General features: G+C 45.8%; 1 protein-coding gene across 1 annotated transcript in view; it reads left to right on the top strand.

Moving 5' to 3' along the window:
* Nucleotides 1–16,165, top strand: part of l(2)k05819 (transmembrane protein 94-like protein l(2)k05819) — a 35,404-nt gene that overhangs the window by 15,303 nt on the left and 3,936 nt on the right. Inside the window, exons 14-28 of the mRNA XM_077633874.1 lie at nt 63–161; nt 670–917; nt 1,281–1,506; nt 2,180–2,263; nt 2,829–2,899; nt 4,410–4,530; nt 5,971–6,053; nt 7,075–7,237; nt 7,315–7,523; nt 8,259–8,436; nt 9,063–9,317; nt 11,169–11,311; nt 12,239–12,336; nt 13,936–14,029; nt 15,106–15,270. Of these exons, the coding sequence (XP_077490000.1) occupies nt 63–161; nt 670–917; nt 1,281–1,506; nt 2,180–2,263; nt 2,829–2,899; nt 4,410–4,530; nt 5,971–6,053; nt 7,075–7,237; nt 7,315–7,523; nt 8,259–8,436; nt 9,063–9,317; nt 11,169–11,311; nt 12,239–12,336; nt 13,936–14,029; nt 15,106–15,270 (2,237 nt within the window). The remainder of the gene's footprint in view (nt 1–62; nt 162–669; nt 918–1,280; nt 1,507–2,179; nt 2,264–2,828; nt 2,900–4,409; nt 4,531–5,970; nt 6,054–7,074; nt 7,238–7,314; nt 7,524–8,258; nt 8,437–9,062; nt 9,318–11,168; nt 11,312–12,238; nt 12,337–13,935; nt 14,030–15,105; nt 15,271–16,165) is intronic.

Genomic DNA, 16,165 nt, shown 5'->3' with positions numbered 1-16,165 from the left:
CAATCTCGAGCTCTCCCACAAGCTCTTTACTATCTCTCTCTGCTGTTTTGTATCTCTCACAGCAACCGGAAGTGGTTCAGAAGGGTAGGCTGGCACGCTCGCTGAACTTCCCACGTCTCAAGATGCCATTCCCCAACATGTGCTCCTCTGTCGTCAAAGAGGTAAGCTCTTCTTACTCCGGAGCTGCTTAGTAATCTTGGCTTGCGGTGCTGTAACATGCTGCACCCAAATAAGAAAACAGCATGTCCTCTTTCCCGGGAGCACCTAACTTTTCGATGTGCAGTAAAACACCATTAATTCAAATTTCACAGGACTGGAGAAATATCCGAATTAATTGAATGTCAGATTATGAGGGGCGTTGAATAAAAACATTACAAAGTGTTTTCATCATCATCTATTCGCAATCTGCCTGTCCCTTTTGTTCCTTTCCCCACATGGAGTAGTAGGCCAGGATCACGTTACCACCTCCTGATGTCTCTGCCTTTCCTTTCATTAAATATTACTTTCTCTCTCATAGATCAGGGCCTGTTTGTAGTGTCTGGTCAGTGACCCATCACGAAATGGCATAGAATTAACACTAATGTTTACTGTGAACAGACCTTGACCGTCTTCTAGCGGATCCATTGCCTGCACCGTTTACTCATCCAACATCCTCAATATCGACTGCAGGCCCTGTCAGGGACGCTGCAGATGTTCACCCAGGGCACTGCAGACCTGGTGCTGGATATGTGCTCCGAGTACTGGGACGGCCGCGACCTGTGCCCGCTGAGTGATTCGGATCGCAAGCGCATCCTGGACTTCTACCAGCGATCCAGTCTGACCTCGTACTGCCTGGCGTTTGCCTATGCCCCACTGCTGCCCTCACTGCTTCTCAACCCAGCTCTTGAGGGCAGCTACCTGCAGCTGCCACCCGACAGGTACCTCCTCATTATGTGGGACCTCCAGCCACTAGTGTTAATATGTTGTGGTGTTCGTATATTTAAGTTCCTTAAGCTACTGCCTCTGTGGCATATCTGAGAGCACCAACATATGGCACATGGTACTAAGATGCCATGGTACCTGCTGTAATGATACCTCCAGTGACTGCATTATAAGTGGATATGCTGCCTGTTTTGCTACCTCCGAATTCCACTTCTTATCTCTTTATGAAACTTAATGAAATGAAACTTGATGAAACTTAATGAATTAAACATAACATTACTGTCACAATTATCTAGGGAAAAAAAGTCATTGGAACTAGGAGAGTGCATAACTTTTTGTCCTACCCATGCACTCTGCAGTAGCCACCTGTTCCGTGGCAAAAAGGTGGTGGGCGGCAGCACTGTGGTGGGACCCGAGGACAAGACCCAAAGCCACCACCTGAGCACCGATTCGGTGAGCCACGAGGAGGAAGGTGGCGCAACGGACACAGCGGGTGGGCGGGAGCAAGCCCTGGAGGCCACCGTGGAGCGGCTGCGCAACCAGGTGTTCATTGGCATGGTCACCATGCAGTACCAGGCCTGCCCCGTAAGTATGACTTGTGTCCACCACACACTCGCACTAAATCCCTTTCGAGACCACTCCGTTGCGGCGTAGTCGTCTCGCTGCAAGGCCATTTCATTCGCCAATTTGAACATTCGTGGTGAGTTGTCGATCAGTTCAGCCTGGCTCTGCTAACTGCTAGCTGCTCTGGTTAGTTTAGTTAGTAGGGCTACTACTCTAGGAAGGTAGTGGTCCCAGTATCAGTCCTTGGACCAGGTTTTCTTCTACTATGAGGTTTCTGTGACAGCTGCATAGCTCTCCCTTGTAGCTGTACGGCTGCGCTTGGGTCGATGCTTACAAATAATTACTCCTGTATTTCAAATCAACTTCACGATGGGGGATTCTGAATAGCAATTCAGGCCATTCATCTTTTTCATGTAACGGATGTTTGAACATGCCTTAATTGGTCACACATCTTTTTTGGGGGTACTTCTGACAAGGGAAGCTATTAGGGCATGCTTGATTGAACTAAGAAATTTGTAACCAAAGCTACTGGCAACATTTATTCCCTAACCTCCAGCATTTTTAACTTATACTGTAGATAAATCCTACCTCTCAGTATGTTCCTTGCGTTCAAAGCTTGTAATCACCTTTTGGCTGCAACATCTTGCTTTTGTGAAAAGAAAGGTTGATGACTCGTGTTGCCGCCATGCTGCAGGACTTTGTGAAGCTCGTAGAGCAGCTTGAAGACGCCTGCATCCGTTTCGTCCACTTCTCCAAGGAGAACGAACTGCGCAGCAGGGTGGGTGTCTGTCCATTGCTTGTGGCCTTTTTATAATCATTTATTCATTTACATGATACCTACTGTGCCTTAGGAGGGATAGCTTTAAAAGCAGGTTACCATGTATAGCATGCTCATTTCACACACAAATCAGATCAAGAACTGTACAAAACTCTAGTTGACATGTTCAAACAAACTCAAAATAACATAAACTCATGACCATGAAAGCAAACCAGAATAAAACTTGTCATTATTTGAAACGGAGTTCAGTCGAAGTCTCTTGACAGTTTCTGACAAAGAAAGGATTCTCGAAAAACGATTTTTGCTCGCATTATCGGAACAGCTGCAGTGCCTCAGTTGTTTGTTCCACACTCCATTCCCATTTCCACTTCTTCATCACAGCTAGGATGCCATTTACCCACGATTGTTCTCTGACCCACTCTGCACTGTTCCTGTCTCTCAACGTTACCGCTGTAATGTTCCTTTCCACAGCTCGTTTGCATTGGCCTCATTTTAATCTGAAGCCTTTTCATCAGCCTCCAAGTTTCAGCCATTGTTACGAATGTGCCTTTATTCATACGTGCAGGGTTTCTCTGAGAAGATGGGTCTTGAATCTGGCTGGAACTGCCACGTGTCCCTGCTCAGCGACAGGCACAGGTGAAGGTCGTATTTTTATCAGCACCTGATATGCCTAAGGACCCTAACTTTCTGCGGCAGAAAATTTAACACTTTGTGAATTGAGACATAGAATCTGAAAAACTCCCTGGAGACATGAAATGATGCTTCAGAATGCACCTTGCATTCAATTCGGAGTCAAGATATGAATGTGACATGAATTATTTTCCGAGCTTTTAAAGGCAGCTTAAGTGACCTTCATCACCGGGCTCGAAAGCTGCTATGGAGAACCGGCTTTTTAATTACCTTTGGGCAAAACACGCCGTGTGCAAATGTGAGGGAGAAGATGGCTGTAGGTATTGAAAGAACGCAGTGCGGGTCGTTGAGAAAGAGAAGACACTGTGTGAGTTGAGTGAAGCATGGAACGGGTGCAGGTCTGGGCAGCTCAAACACCGAGTAGCGGCAGCATGGCAGTGACAGTGGCTGCTACTATGGGAGAGACTCTGTGCATTATATAGTACTGGAGGCATGGTTTTGCTCGATTCTGGCACGCACATGTGAAGTGTTGCTTTTTAAATAACGTCAACATATCCTCTGTTTGCTGCTGTGCTGTCCGGGGCTGAGCAATTTGAGATTGCGTTATAGTCATAATAATATTAATTTGAAAAGTCTCTCGAGTTTTTGGGCTATCCTCTAGCGTTATATTTTTGCAAATTAGGTAAAAGTATTAATTTGTCATTCCTACTGATGTTTGAGACAAGAGTAGCATCAAAAAGGATCTAGGTACTAAAACACAATTCTACGCGAAATGCTCAAATCAGCTATTTTTTGCAGAATCGTTGGAAACTAGGGGTTTGCTGATGCCATCTCATAAACATTTTTCTGAAGCAGCCCGCTCACATGTCCAAAGGGCTTGACTCCGCAGGCAACGATAAATAGGGACTTGCTAGTACATAAATGTATATTATGTGCATTCTGGCAAGGAATTATAATGCTGCCAGTGTAATGGGAAGTTTTGCAGTACTAGGAAGCACTTGGTTAAGTTAGGTATTAGTGGTTGTGATGCTCGTATTCTCTGTGGCACACTTATCTATGAGGTTTAGTCACAGAGGGCCACTGTAATATCCTAATTAAAAGACACGCTAAATCAGATCGAAGCACGGGTGCAGTTGTTTTCATACAATTCCAACTGGTTGAAGTTGCATATTTTGACACCCCTATCATTGTTTTTTTTTTTTTTGAGTTGCAATATAATACACCCCGAACGATCGACCCTTTTTTTTTTTTGCTCCTTATAGATAGCTGCAGAAAATTTCAGTTATTTTTTAATCCTTGCTGCTGTCGAGACCCATGTCTCTGCTTCATTAGGATTCTGCACTAAGATGTCATGTGATGAAATTCTGGATAAAAATTCAGCCTTCCTGCGCCTTGTCGTGCCGTTTATGTCGAAGCACTTGTACAGTAAATGTTTGTTAGAAGCCAGTGCTGAATTGTGTTGGAGTCGCTGTTTTAAGCTGCACTTACGTATGGCCTTGATGGAACATTTTAACAGAACCGACAGCAACGCGTCGACCTGCCACCAGTCTCAGCTGTCAGCGAGGAGCGTGACGTCGTCGAATAACGTGGTTGTGACAGCTGACCCTCATGCAGTCACCATCGTGGATGGCAAGTCGGCAAGTGCACACTGCATTGTCTACACATTTCATAAAAGCAATAAGATAAAAGGAAAACAGATCTACATGCAATCTCATAAGTGTTCCGAGCAACATAATCTGTGCATCATTATTGTATTTCTGCTCTGTCATATTTATTTATTTATTGAAGGACCCTAAAGGCCCAGCAGGGCATTACAGAAGGGGGCAACGTAAAAGCAAAACAGAGTCATAACTACGAACAGGATAAGAGATGATGTTGTCAGGGTAAGCCACGGTAACAAGAACCATATGTTGTATTTTTACATGTAATGAATGCACCAACTATTCTTGTTGTCAAAATATAAATTCTTTCTTATGTATATATATACAGTATATATATATATGACTTCTTTGGGAGTAAAGTTGCATTTATCATGGAACTGTTAATGCAATAATAAATGTGGGCAGAATTTTGTGCTCACAATGACTAAGTATTAGCAAACTCGGTGTCTCCCGCTTTGAATGCAGATGAAAACATTGGAAACCATTCTACATATGACATAACCTACCGCTAGCTATGGTTTCACCCCACTGTACAAATAGTCCTTCTATATTTGCCTGGGACGAAGTCCAGAAGAGGGCAAATACGGGCTGGTTGGTACATTTCTGAAGAACTGGATAAAACAGCGAACAGAAGACGAGACAAGCGCTGGTGTTTGTCCTTCTCTTGTCCCGTCTTTTGTTACGCTGTTTTATCCAGTTATTGAGAAATATAAGCTTTCTCACAAGGTGTTGTGCATGGCCTATACTTTATAAACATAATTGTAGGGGTATAAGGCAAGGTACCAACAGTGTTTTGCCCCATAAGCATTAGCAAGGGTGGTGGTATCACAGAAGCTTCTTATTTTGAATGCTGTTAAAGGACTAGGGGCTTCAAAATGGCAGAGGGGAGGGTACAGTTATGCTGTGTAGGGGTGTGCAAATAACGGTATTTTGGTTAGAAGGGAGTAGCAATTTTCTTGAAATAACTTCGAAGCGAGTATTTTGAATACTTATGGCACACAAGAAAGGTTAACTGCACAGCAGGCATTTTCAAAATCATGTATTTTTCTAACACACAAGTTTATTACATGAAAAAAAAAAGAGAGAGTACATTGAAGCTTTGACAAACAACTCGTTGAAGCTGTGTCAGCTTTCTGCAGAAATTGCCATTGGAAATTTGGGAACTCAAGCTACGCACGCAGCCGATGTATTTGTGGAGTGTCAGACCTATATGTGAGGCCTGCGACTACTGTACACCGACTGCTGCAGAACACTCTGGTGCATATGTTGTCCTGTCTGTTGCTCCCAAGGCCATATACAATGTTTTATATTTTAAAAAATGCACCTGAAAGCCCAGTGCTCGGACTTTTTTTTAACAGCACGTATATAGCTGTGCATGCTGTGAGACTCAAGTTTTTGCACTTGTGTGGCACCCAGGCTCCACCGCGAAGCATCAGCGCCCCCAACCTGGTGCATTCGGAGCTGATTGGCAGTCGCTACGGAGACTCGCCACAGTCTCGGTGAGTCACTGTTTACGGTGACTGGCATTGCCGTGCTCAGATATCTCCGTGAATAGCACTTGTACATATGCACGCTTCGTGAGCATCGTGGCAATTGTATTCATAAAGCTGCACAAAAATCAGCTGGATGTCCCTATATGCCGTACGTCAGTTCTTTGTCAGCTTTGTACTGTATTCAAATAATAAAATTAATGTTAAATTCACATTTCTCTCTTTTTTTCTTCTTCTTCATTTCCTTATGTAAGCAGTGCGAAGTGTCGAGTCTATGTCCATGCAACACTGGCCATTAGCACGGTCCTCCAGGCCACTTAAACGCTGAGTGATGACGGTCTACGCGTATAGGAGAATCGGCATGGTGAAGCAGATTTGAAATAAGGAAGTATAATTACTTTGTAGCTATGCAGCTACGCTTGATTGGATGCTTGTGAATTTGGAAATTCACTATTGAATTTGAATTTAGAAATTTGGAAGGTTCCTTTTTTACGTGCAAATTTTAGCCGTCAAATGTTAAGAGTATTCCCTTCCATCATTACTTAACCATCTGCACAGTCATAATATCAATTTAGAGAATATTAGCATGTCAATGTCGAAGACTTTTTTCACGTCATAATAGAATGGTACCTTCACTAAGAATTGTATAAAGATGATGTATATTTTTTTTTCTATCCTGTATATATATATATATATATGTATTGTGCTTATGCAATCTTCCGACATGAAAATGCAATATTCTCATTTTATTATGTTAGCTTCAGTTCATGCGGTGGCTTTGTACATCTATTTTCTGTATAAAGTTTGTCCTGAAAATTAAACACTATATATGTAAATATGTTGTACAACCGCTTGAACCTCGTCAACGGCTTGAACCTCGTCAAGTGAACTATTTTTAACTTTTGTTCGAGCCCCTGCCGCTTTGACAGAAATAAATCAAATCAAATCAAATCAAATCAAACTACTCTCTCACTTCAGAATGATGACGACGTTTGTTGCAAGAAAACTCCTCTCTTCCCCCTCTCCCCAGAACAAGCGGCAACAAGATGGCCGACCCTGCGGGAGGCGCCATGAGTGGGGACGAGTCAGACCCGCTATGGACGCATGGCGACTCTGCATGCCCTTCCCCAAGCAGTGCCACCGAGAGCAGCACAGACCGAGGTGCCCCCGTGGCATTTGACATTTCCAATCGGGTTAGTGTCTCTTGAACTGCTGCGTACACAAGAAGGGTCGTTATAGTCATGATGATGATGACGACGATCATCGGCAGGCCAAGCTGCCACGGGGCATCGAGAACATACGTCCACACATTGAGCACGTAGACAACGTGCCCCTGCTGGTGTCCCTGTTCACGGACTGCACCCCAGAGGCTACCCTGGAGATGGTGCGCATCATGCAGGAGTACGGCGAAGTGGTCGGCTGCGTCGGCAGTGCTGCCAGCCTACACAACCTGCCCGTCTTCCTGCAGGCCGACTGCAGGTGGGCTGTCCGATTAGGATATATGAGTGGTCTAGTTCCATTTCGTGTTAAATGGCGGCAATAATGAAACAGTGGTGGCGTATGCAGTCCTTGTTTGTTTAGGTATAGGTATAGGATTGGTATAGGATTGGTGTCGGTATTGGTATAGGTATAGGCATAGGCATAGGTATAGGCATAGGTATTGGTATAGGCATAGGTATAGGCATAGGTATTGGTATAGGTATGGGTATATGTATTGCTGGCTATCAAACAATCAAACAGATGCACACTCCTGCACATTTGGTACGACACAAGTTCAGTGCAACACTTGCAAGTCACAGAGTCAACGGCACAAAAAGTTGCTTAATGACCATCCACAACAACTCTAAGCCTTGAACAAAGGGCAGAATTGTCTGAGCTAAAGCCCCAATTATTAATATTTATGCAGAATGCGCTGGAAAACCAAAATAAGTGCTTGAAGAACACTGGTTGGATTCAGGCTAGTTTGGTGTGACATTTGAAGCTTGAATCAAGTCTTTGTGCAACTACGAATGTGCACTCAAATGTTTGTGTTTCCGAAGAAGAAGGAGCGCCGACCAAAGAAAACAAAAAACAAAAACAGACGTGTGATCCTGCATCAATGTCCGCCATGTTCTGTAGTTGCACAAGGACTTCAAGCTTAAAATGTTTAAGTCAAAAAGAATTCTATGTTGCTGATGGTAATTTTGTTTTGTCTTTCTTCTGCGCTGTGCTTAGCATAGCGCTGGAGCCGTTGGCCCCGCAGCTGTGTGCACGGCAGCCCGGACCATCACCAGCGCCATCCATCAGAGGGTCAATGACCCCCCGGGCCTTGGCTCACACCCTCGGTTCCCTACCCTGTGTGCTGAGTAGCCCCCGCGAGAAGAGCCTCAGCCTTTATCACCTCATCTGGGAGGTGGGTTTGCGAATCAGAAAGATATTCACGATGATACCTGGGAAGGAGTTTATTGGGGCTCATGGTGTCACGGCCATCTATTACTGTCACAGCAGTGTGTTGCAACCAGTGTTCTAACGTTTTTAACCGCTCTGCAGTCATGTGACCACTGTGTAGCCAGTAGACATGGTGCATTTAACTCGCCAGTCGATGGGAATATCCAGTATACGGTTATGTGATTTGCCTGGGTCTGTGCTGCTCTAGGGGTGAGCTGTTGAGTGGTGTTGCTCAGCTATCGATGTCAGCTATTTATGTCACGTGATAGCTATATGAGGGACCTTCTCTTGGGTAAGCATGGCATTGCTGCTGGGGGAGTGATATGTCATGACTGAAAACGCCCTCTCTTACTGCCCAAAGAGACGCATTGCCTTTGTGGGCATGAGCATGAGCAAACTGGCTACAGAGTATTGCGTTGGCCATGGAAAACGGTGATTCGTGGAAATGATTGTACTCAGTAGCACCCTACCTGAGTGCAACAATAAGGCTACAGCTGTAGACACAGCTTTCTCAGAGAAAAAAAAGCGATGGATTGTGAAATAAGTCACAACTGAAGCGTTTGGGCTGTGGGGGGGCCACACTGGACGCAGGCACGCCACTTCAGCCAGGCTGTGCGCAGCGCCCTGCAGTTCCTGCTGTGCTGCTGCCTGAGCCTGGCCCTGGTGCAGACACTGGCCTCCCTCGTGGCACTACCGCCTGCCCTGTCGCCCGCCCAGCTGCTCTGGCTGTTGGGCGCCCTGCTGCCTGCTCTAGCCCTGGCCCTCGCGCTGGGGGGCAGCGCCCACGATGACCCCCGTGTCATGACAACCGCCACAGGCAAGAGCCACCCGCACCTCAACCGACAGGTAATGCTCTCAGTGGGTGAAGTGCATGCTATCACAAGATGTGGCCACTGCCCCAAAGGCACACAGAGCACTTCCTTGTGGTTCCAGCACGTTAGAGGTTGATGACCCAAGGCTATAACTTGTGTTTTGATTGTTTTTCAGCATCCGTGGTTGTCTTTGTTTCACTCTGTTTTGATGATGATTATGGATTTTTATGGCGCAAGGGCATCTATGGCCAAAGAGCCATAGATGCAGTGTCGGCAGTGTCTGTGTGAAGTCTCCATCTTCCATCCATGGCAGCTGGTGTTTAAGGGAATTTCCCTCTCACCACTTGCCAACCGTTCCTTGTAGGGAAGTGGAGGGAGGCACCAGACAAGGAACGACACCATAAAAATGACTCGGACAACAACGGGCCTATGTGCATAATAGACAGCCTTCCGAAGAACTATCTTTGCAAAAATGAGGCTTGTGGGAGCTATTCCCTGTCACGTTGCTCGGGAAGAGCAACTTGGATCTCATAAGCCCCACCAGCGGCTGTGTTTGATGCAGCCATCTGCTAATGCAGTGGCATCGCTTAACCGCTCCTCCACTACGCCAGTAGTTGTATGAGGACTCGCTGTGATCTATTAAGCCTGGACTCCATGTACGCGAAAACTCACGCGAACGCGAAGGCGACGGCGGCAAGCGACGAGCGACGCCGTCGCGCGAAGCAAAATGCATGTGTCGCTTGCCGTGTCGCTCGGATCTGCACCCACAGAAAATTTCGCTCGTCGCCCGGAAGTCCCCCACGCAACTGGCCAACCAGAGCCTCCCAAAGCCGTTTCCGGTTTGTCTATGGTTTCTCACGGGTACATCTATCTCACGAAACCGGCCCGTCGTCTTGGTCATCGCCACCGTCGATAAAATATTTGGTTTTGTAGCTGAGAGGCAGACCCGCATGATTTAAATAATTAAAACAATCTACTTGTTGGGTGCGCAGGGCTAACAGCATTTGGAGCGGGCGTACTGCAGGGAGAGATGCGTGTCGAGCCGCGGGTACCGGCGCTCGATCCACCGTGCCGCTGCGCTCCAACTGTGCAGAAACACTCGCGGCGCGCATTCTCAGTGGTATATTATAGTTTGCTCACTTACAGTCAGGTTGCGGTGACAGTTTATGGGAGTGTTTTTACTAAGCCGGAGTGCACAGGCACCGAACGAAAGCACACCTCCCCCGTGAACCCGTGATGTGACTTCGTCTCCGCAAGCACGCCTTTGGCTATCTCCACTGCCGCTACACCGCTGCCGTAGAGGAAATATTCCTTTGGCCCTGACTATGAGGCACACTCACAAAATTTTAAGAGAGAGAACAGGTTACGGGTGTGTTTCTAAGCTTGAGTGCGCAAAGCACGGAGTCCGCTGCGCACGTCGCGGGTTCGCGTCGCCTGCCGCCTTCGCTTGCATGGAGGTTGCCCACAAGCGACAGAGCGAACGCCAGCCGTCGCCGCCGCCGTCGCCTTCGCGTTCGCGTGAGTTTTCGCGTACATGGAGTCCAGGCTTTAATGTGACACATTTTGTCTAGTTTCATAGTTGCAATTGTAAGAGAATCAGAATTGGAGTAGATTGGCAAGCGAAAGAAGAATGCTCTCATATTTCCTGCACATCAATCCAATTGATCACCCCTAAATTTTTCTAGTCCTGATGTGTGTACCCAGCTAGCCCCGCAACACATTCTACTGAATGCTATGTGGGACAGCTTAGTCTGGAACTGTACCTGAGTATGACAGTTATCAGTGACTTGTTCCAAGCAGCAATGGTACATACCTACCCACATTTATGACGTTTCGTTCTTTTTCTTCCAATCCCCATATCTCTTGATCCCCTTCTGCTCCGAAGGCGGTGCTGTTCTTTGTGTTCTGCTACTGCGTCAAGTTCTGCCCATCGGTGCTGGTGGCTCTGGCCTGCTTCGCCCTGGCACTCACGCACTCCTGCCAGATGGGGGGCTTCACACCCTGCTGGCCCTACTTCTCGCACAGCGGGTGAGCACGCAAAGGCACCTCACTGCCGTTGGCCATGTCTTGGCATTCCTCGATTTTTTTTATTTTTTCAAAGCGGTTACTCTACGGGAGACTTTTAGCGCAAAGGCACCGCTTAACACGGTCCTAACCGAGAATCTTGTGTGAGGCTCGGGTAAGTTCGGAGGAGTGTTGCGCCAGCTGTCGCCAACTGGAGGGCGACCTTGGGGGTGACCTTGAGGGTGACCTTGGCCAAACCGAGCATAACAGCCCATGCAGAAATAAAATAAATATTGCCACGACTGCGATCGAAACCGTGGTGGTGCAAACAGATCAGCTTCGCTGGCCACTGCACAAGAGCACCTGCTATTGACCCAGCCGATCATGCCTCATGCTAAACTGCAACGCACTCTCGTACTGTGCATTGCACATCATCGTCTTCATCAACTTCCAACCAGTTGTTCAGTCAACCAGGCTAAACACATGTTTTCGCACGTCTACTCGGTTTAACTACTTGAAAACCCTGCAGATTTTTTTTGGGGATAAACGGCACTGGGATCGTGTGTCGCAATTTGAAACTTCCATTTTTGCCAGCTGGCTAATGTGGACATTATTTTTATGGGACGGGACCTAGAGCCATGAAAGCAAGGCTATGAACACTCCTGCGATTATACCATCTGTGGTCGTGGAATCAGGTGGGCTTGAGAATGAGCACAGATGTTCTGACTTCTTCTATCACAAGGAGAGCAAAACTTCACAAGTTTTGCAGTGATATCTTGGTAAGTGGTAGAGTATGGAAGGAAAAGTAACTTTCTTTAGCTGAAGTTATATTTCACTTAACTCGTTGGAAGTTCACAGTTTTGAAGGAGAGTAAGTGTAGAGTGTCTTCTTTCTTTCAGGATTGGATGATCAATGCTACTAGATCTCTTGTTTCCGCATCCCCCATTGCAGGTCAGCAGAGGGTGCGTCCCAGGAGCCAGCAGTATCTTGGGTCTCGGGCCTGGCCCTCTGCCAGAATGTAGCTGCATTCCTTCTAGTCCTCTACTTTGGTGAGCCCGCAGGGGTGGCTTGTCGAGTCGTGGGCATGCTGCTGATTAGCAAATGTACTCTCGGTTGAACGGTCATTATGCAGCATCTCCTTTATTGTGCTTTACTTTCCGCAAAATATTCTTGTCAACCCTGCCCTTTCTTCTTTCTTTCCCTAGTCATTTTCAATGGCATAAGCTGCATCACGATTCTTGTGCTGGTCTCACTGAAAAGGAGGGTTATCCTTGGCTGGCTTCCTTTCGTGAGATTGAAAGAGAATGTGCTAGTAGGACATGGATGAAAAGAAGATTAAACACTGACCGCCGGTTACTATGGTAATTTGTAGCACGGGATTCAGTGAAAGTGCTAAATTTATTCATTGTGCTAAATGCGACATTCACTGTGCTCTCAAGTGGTACCCTCTATGTTCATGGGCGGGAACAGTGCGTGCACTAGTTAATTCCGCTGTGTGCAGAGGATGCTGCAAACCGGTGTTGTGTAGAGTTCATCGCGAAACCCTTTGCTATCGTTTCTTTCATATTACGCCTACGCCGCTGATGCCGCACGTCAGTGAAATGTGCACTTAACAACTGTCGATGTAAAATATTGCAGCATGATTTGATCACCATCATGCATTCAGCATAGTTGCAACTGAATGTACTTCACAGACCCTTAACAGTGCTGGCGGTCACTTTCCGGTCTCTGCTGACCTATGTCGCAAGGGAATTCCTTGGCTTAAAGAACAAAAACATATCATGAATCAAAGATTTAAACAAGACTGGTACTGCATGTTGTGGGTATGGAGGTGAAGCAGGGCTGTTCACTATCACCTGGAGCAAGCAGGAAAGCATTTTACATCATGACAGCTCAAATAGATATCTATAGATGCTTGATTACGAAATTCTTCAAACAATAGAGACACGTGAGAGGTTTCAGTGCCAGTATTCTAGGCTCTCAAAAGAAGCCAGAGATAGTCAAATTTCGTAACTACACCGTTTATCCTGAAGTTATTGTTTTTTCACTGCACACAAAGCTTGCAAAAGCCAAAATGTGTCGCCTCTTGAATGTTTTGTGAACATCTTGCAAATGGAATATCACTATCTGCCAGCTATTGGCACGGCATGGTCATGTTTGCAAAGCCCGTCTCCCACAACTCATGCATGCATCAGCCATTTTGTGCTTCTCCAGGTTTTCTTGTGGTTTTTTTCAGTGCATGCAAAAACATAAACAATAATGCTGTCTTTTCAGAAATCATGCCATACTAGCCTTGTTTGATGCTCTCAAACTTACTAGTTGAAGCTCTCTGTGTCTCTAGTTGTTTAAGTCCTTACTAATGTTAGCAAATTAGTGAGTTTAATATAGAATAATACTTCTGTTTACTGTAAGTGACCACTTATATCTGTTTCATCCTGCAAACACATGCCACCTTTTCTAACCTTTGGCTCACATAACATGGAACACCCTGCACAAATGGAACAGATATTGAACATGCGTTTTCGGCTGTTCATTCATGAGCAGTGTCACCAAAATGTTAGCAAAATTTTCAAAAGGTAAAACGGCTACCTTGTAATCTGCGTGACTCACTAACACTGCAACCCTGTTTGCCAATCCCGTTTCTCTAGTGGCCATCTCTATGAGCTTCGTCCACCGGTCAAAGCCATCATGGAAGCAGAACCCGGCCACAAATCGTTGGTGGCTGGTCACGAGTCTGTCTGTGTGAGTAGGGCATGCTGTTATTTTTGTGAAAAATTAGCTTATGAATGCGGTGTAGGTTTTGGCACATTGGTACAACGCTGTGAGTTGCTGCAGTGCTCGGAAGTTTCGAAACTATGCTGGAGAGACGGCATTCCTCACTGGTCCTTGCGTATTCCTCACTTTTCCTTGCTTAGTTGCTTATCTAAACAAAATTGTCTCTCTCTTATGTGATCATCAACTTAGTCTCAGCTAGGTTCGTAATGATAGCTATCTGATGTACCGATTAAAATATTTTTCGATGCCTGATGACACACTGCTGCTGAGAGATCGAGTGGGCAGGCAGTGCTCCCGATTAACTGGTGACATTTATAGCTTCCGCTTTAAAGGGCTCTGAAAGCGGCTCTAATGAAGTTGCAGTATGGCTGGGATGTTAAAGCACGCCTTTTCACGAATACTGTCTAGCAAGAAGTTTTCTAATGCGCTTTGCAGAAGCCGAGTTATCTGCAGTCAGAATTTGAATTTCAGCGTCTTTGCGCTTTTCCCTCTCCTCTCGTCACTTTTTGCACGCTGGAAGGTCAGCTCTCCTCCGCCGGCCCCACCTCCGGCGGAGAGCTTCCTGGCCCGCCAGAGCTACGCGGCTTATTGGCTGCGGCGTTGGTAGCTGCCTGACGTCTGAAAGATTCCAACCAGTAGCCATCTCTCAACATGTATACGTAGATGCGGGGGACGGAGGAGGGTGCGAGCATGAAAGTGTCGCCGGGGAAGGCTCGTCAACTTTCGCGCGTGATTGTGGGTCCTCTGCTGCTTGTAGAAGTGTATTATTTTGCTCAGGTTTTCATGACAACCCAATGCAGTGATTAAGCGAGTTGATGTGCTTTCCTCGGAAGGCGTTTCAGAGCCCCTTTAATGCCAGCCAACTGCGATTCAGAGCATAGACTTCTCGGACAACCCTCGGACCACCCCGCTTTAGGGCAGGGGTATTGCTCTTCTACGAGCAGGTGCCTCCCATAGCCCATTGTCAAATATAGCATTGCCCTTTGACCTTTGTCTAAAAAGGTCAATGGGGTACATGCAAAGCTGTCATCATGCGCTTTCAGGTTGCTCCTGCAGCTGGGCTTCTGCGCTTGCAACATTTGGGCTCGGTCTTCGGAAGAACTCGATGCAGTGCTTCCATTGGTTCCACAATACGTCTGGCTCACGGGGTTCCTATGGACCCTGGTGCTCCTGCCACTGAACGAACTGGTTAAGATACATGAGATCAGGTAAGCCAGTATGGCTTCTGTGGAGCCAGACTCCTGATTAACTCACAAAGTCGTCAAAATGGGGAAAATTTACTATATAGACACAGTTTCGAGATGAGCAAAGTACTAAAATGTTTAGAATACTGGTCATGCATTTCAAGTACGCTTTCCATTCAGCAGCTAGGACTGGCAATTCTTGACTAAGTCGAAGCACACTTGCAAATTCGAACCCTTTTTCTGATAGAAACTTGACCTGCAACAGATCCTCCTTAAGCCGCGGTTGGCCTGAACAGTTTGAGATGTCACTATAATCATAGTAATATTTTTCTGAGGTCCCAAATTCCCCCTCATGTTGTATTCGTGCAAATAACATAAATCAGTCATTTTTCTATTGTTTTGTCATTGATACTGATGTCCATAATAACAGTTGTATAAAAAATATGGGAATTTGGCTTTCAGCACGAAATTCTGCGAAAAATGCTTATATCTGTAATGTTTCGTGGAATCGCGGGAAACTAGCAGCCTTACTTATAGTTTTCATTTTCTCCAAAGATAATTTCCAAATAGAATGCGCTAGGTAACGATTCCCATTTTTTTCACCCTCCTTCACTGACATGCTGTTTGCTTTTTGTTGTCATCTGTTTGCTATAGTTACTTTTTATTTTTTAATTCTGTTATTGTGTTATGCATTATTGTAATATATGTATTTGTAGTGTTATTTTGTATTATTGTAGAGACCATATTATTGTGCACACCGATTTCTTTGCGTTCTCTGGTACCATAACCACTGGTATTCTTTTATATATTTTCTCTCTTTTGCTTGGACATACGACATGTGCGAAGTATTTCAGAGATAAAAATAAATAAAATACTTTTGAGTCCAGCAGTAATTTGAGACATGCAAATTTGAGCTAAT

The sequence above is a fragment of the Amblyomma americanum genome, chromosome 8, assembly GCF_052857255.1.
Source record: "Amblyomma americanum isolate KBUSLIRL-KWMA chromosome 8, ASM5285725v1, whole genome shotgun sequence".
NCBI classification, from domain to species: Eukaryota; Metazoa; Arthropoda; class Arachnida; order Ixodida; family Ixodidae; genus Amblyomma; species Amblyomma americanum.
Note: the sequence above shows the minus strand (reverse complement) of the source record. Positions and strands in the feature narration are given on the sequence as shown.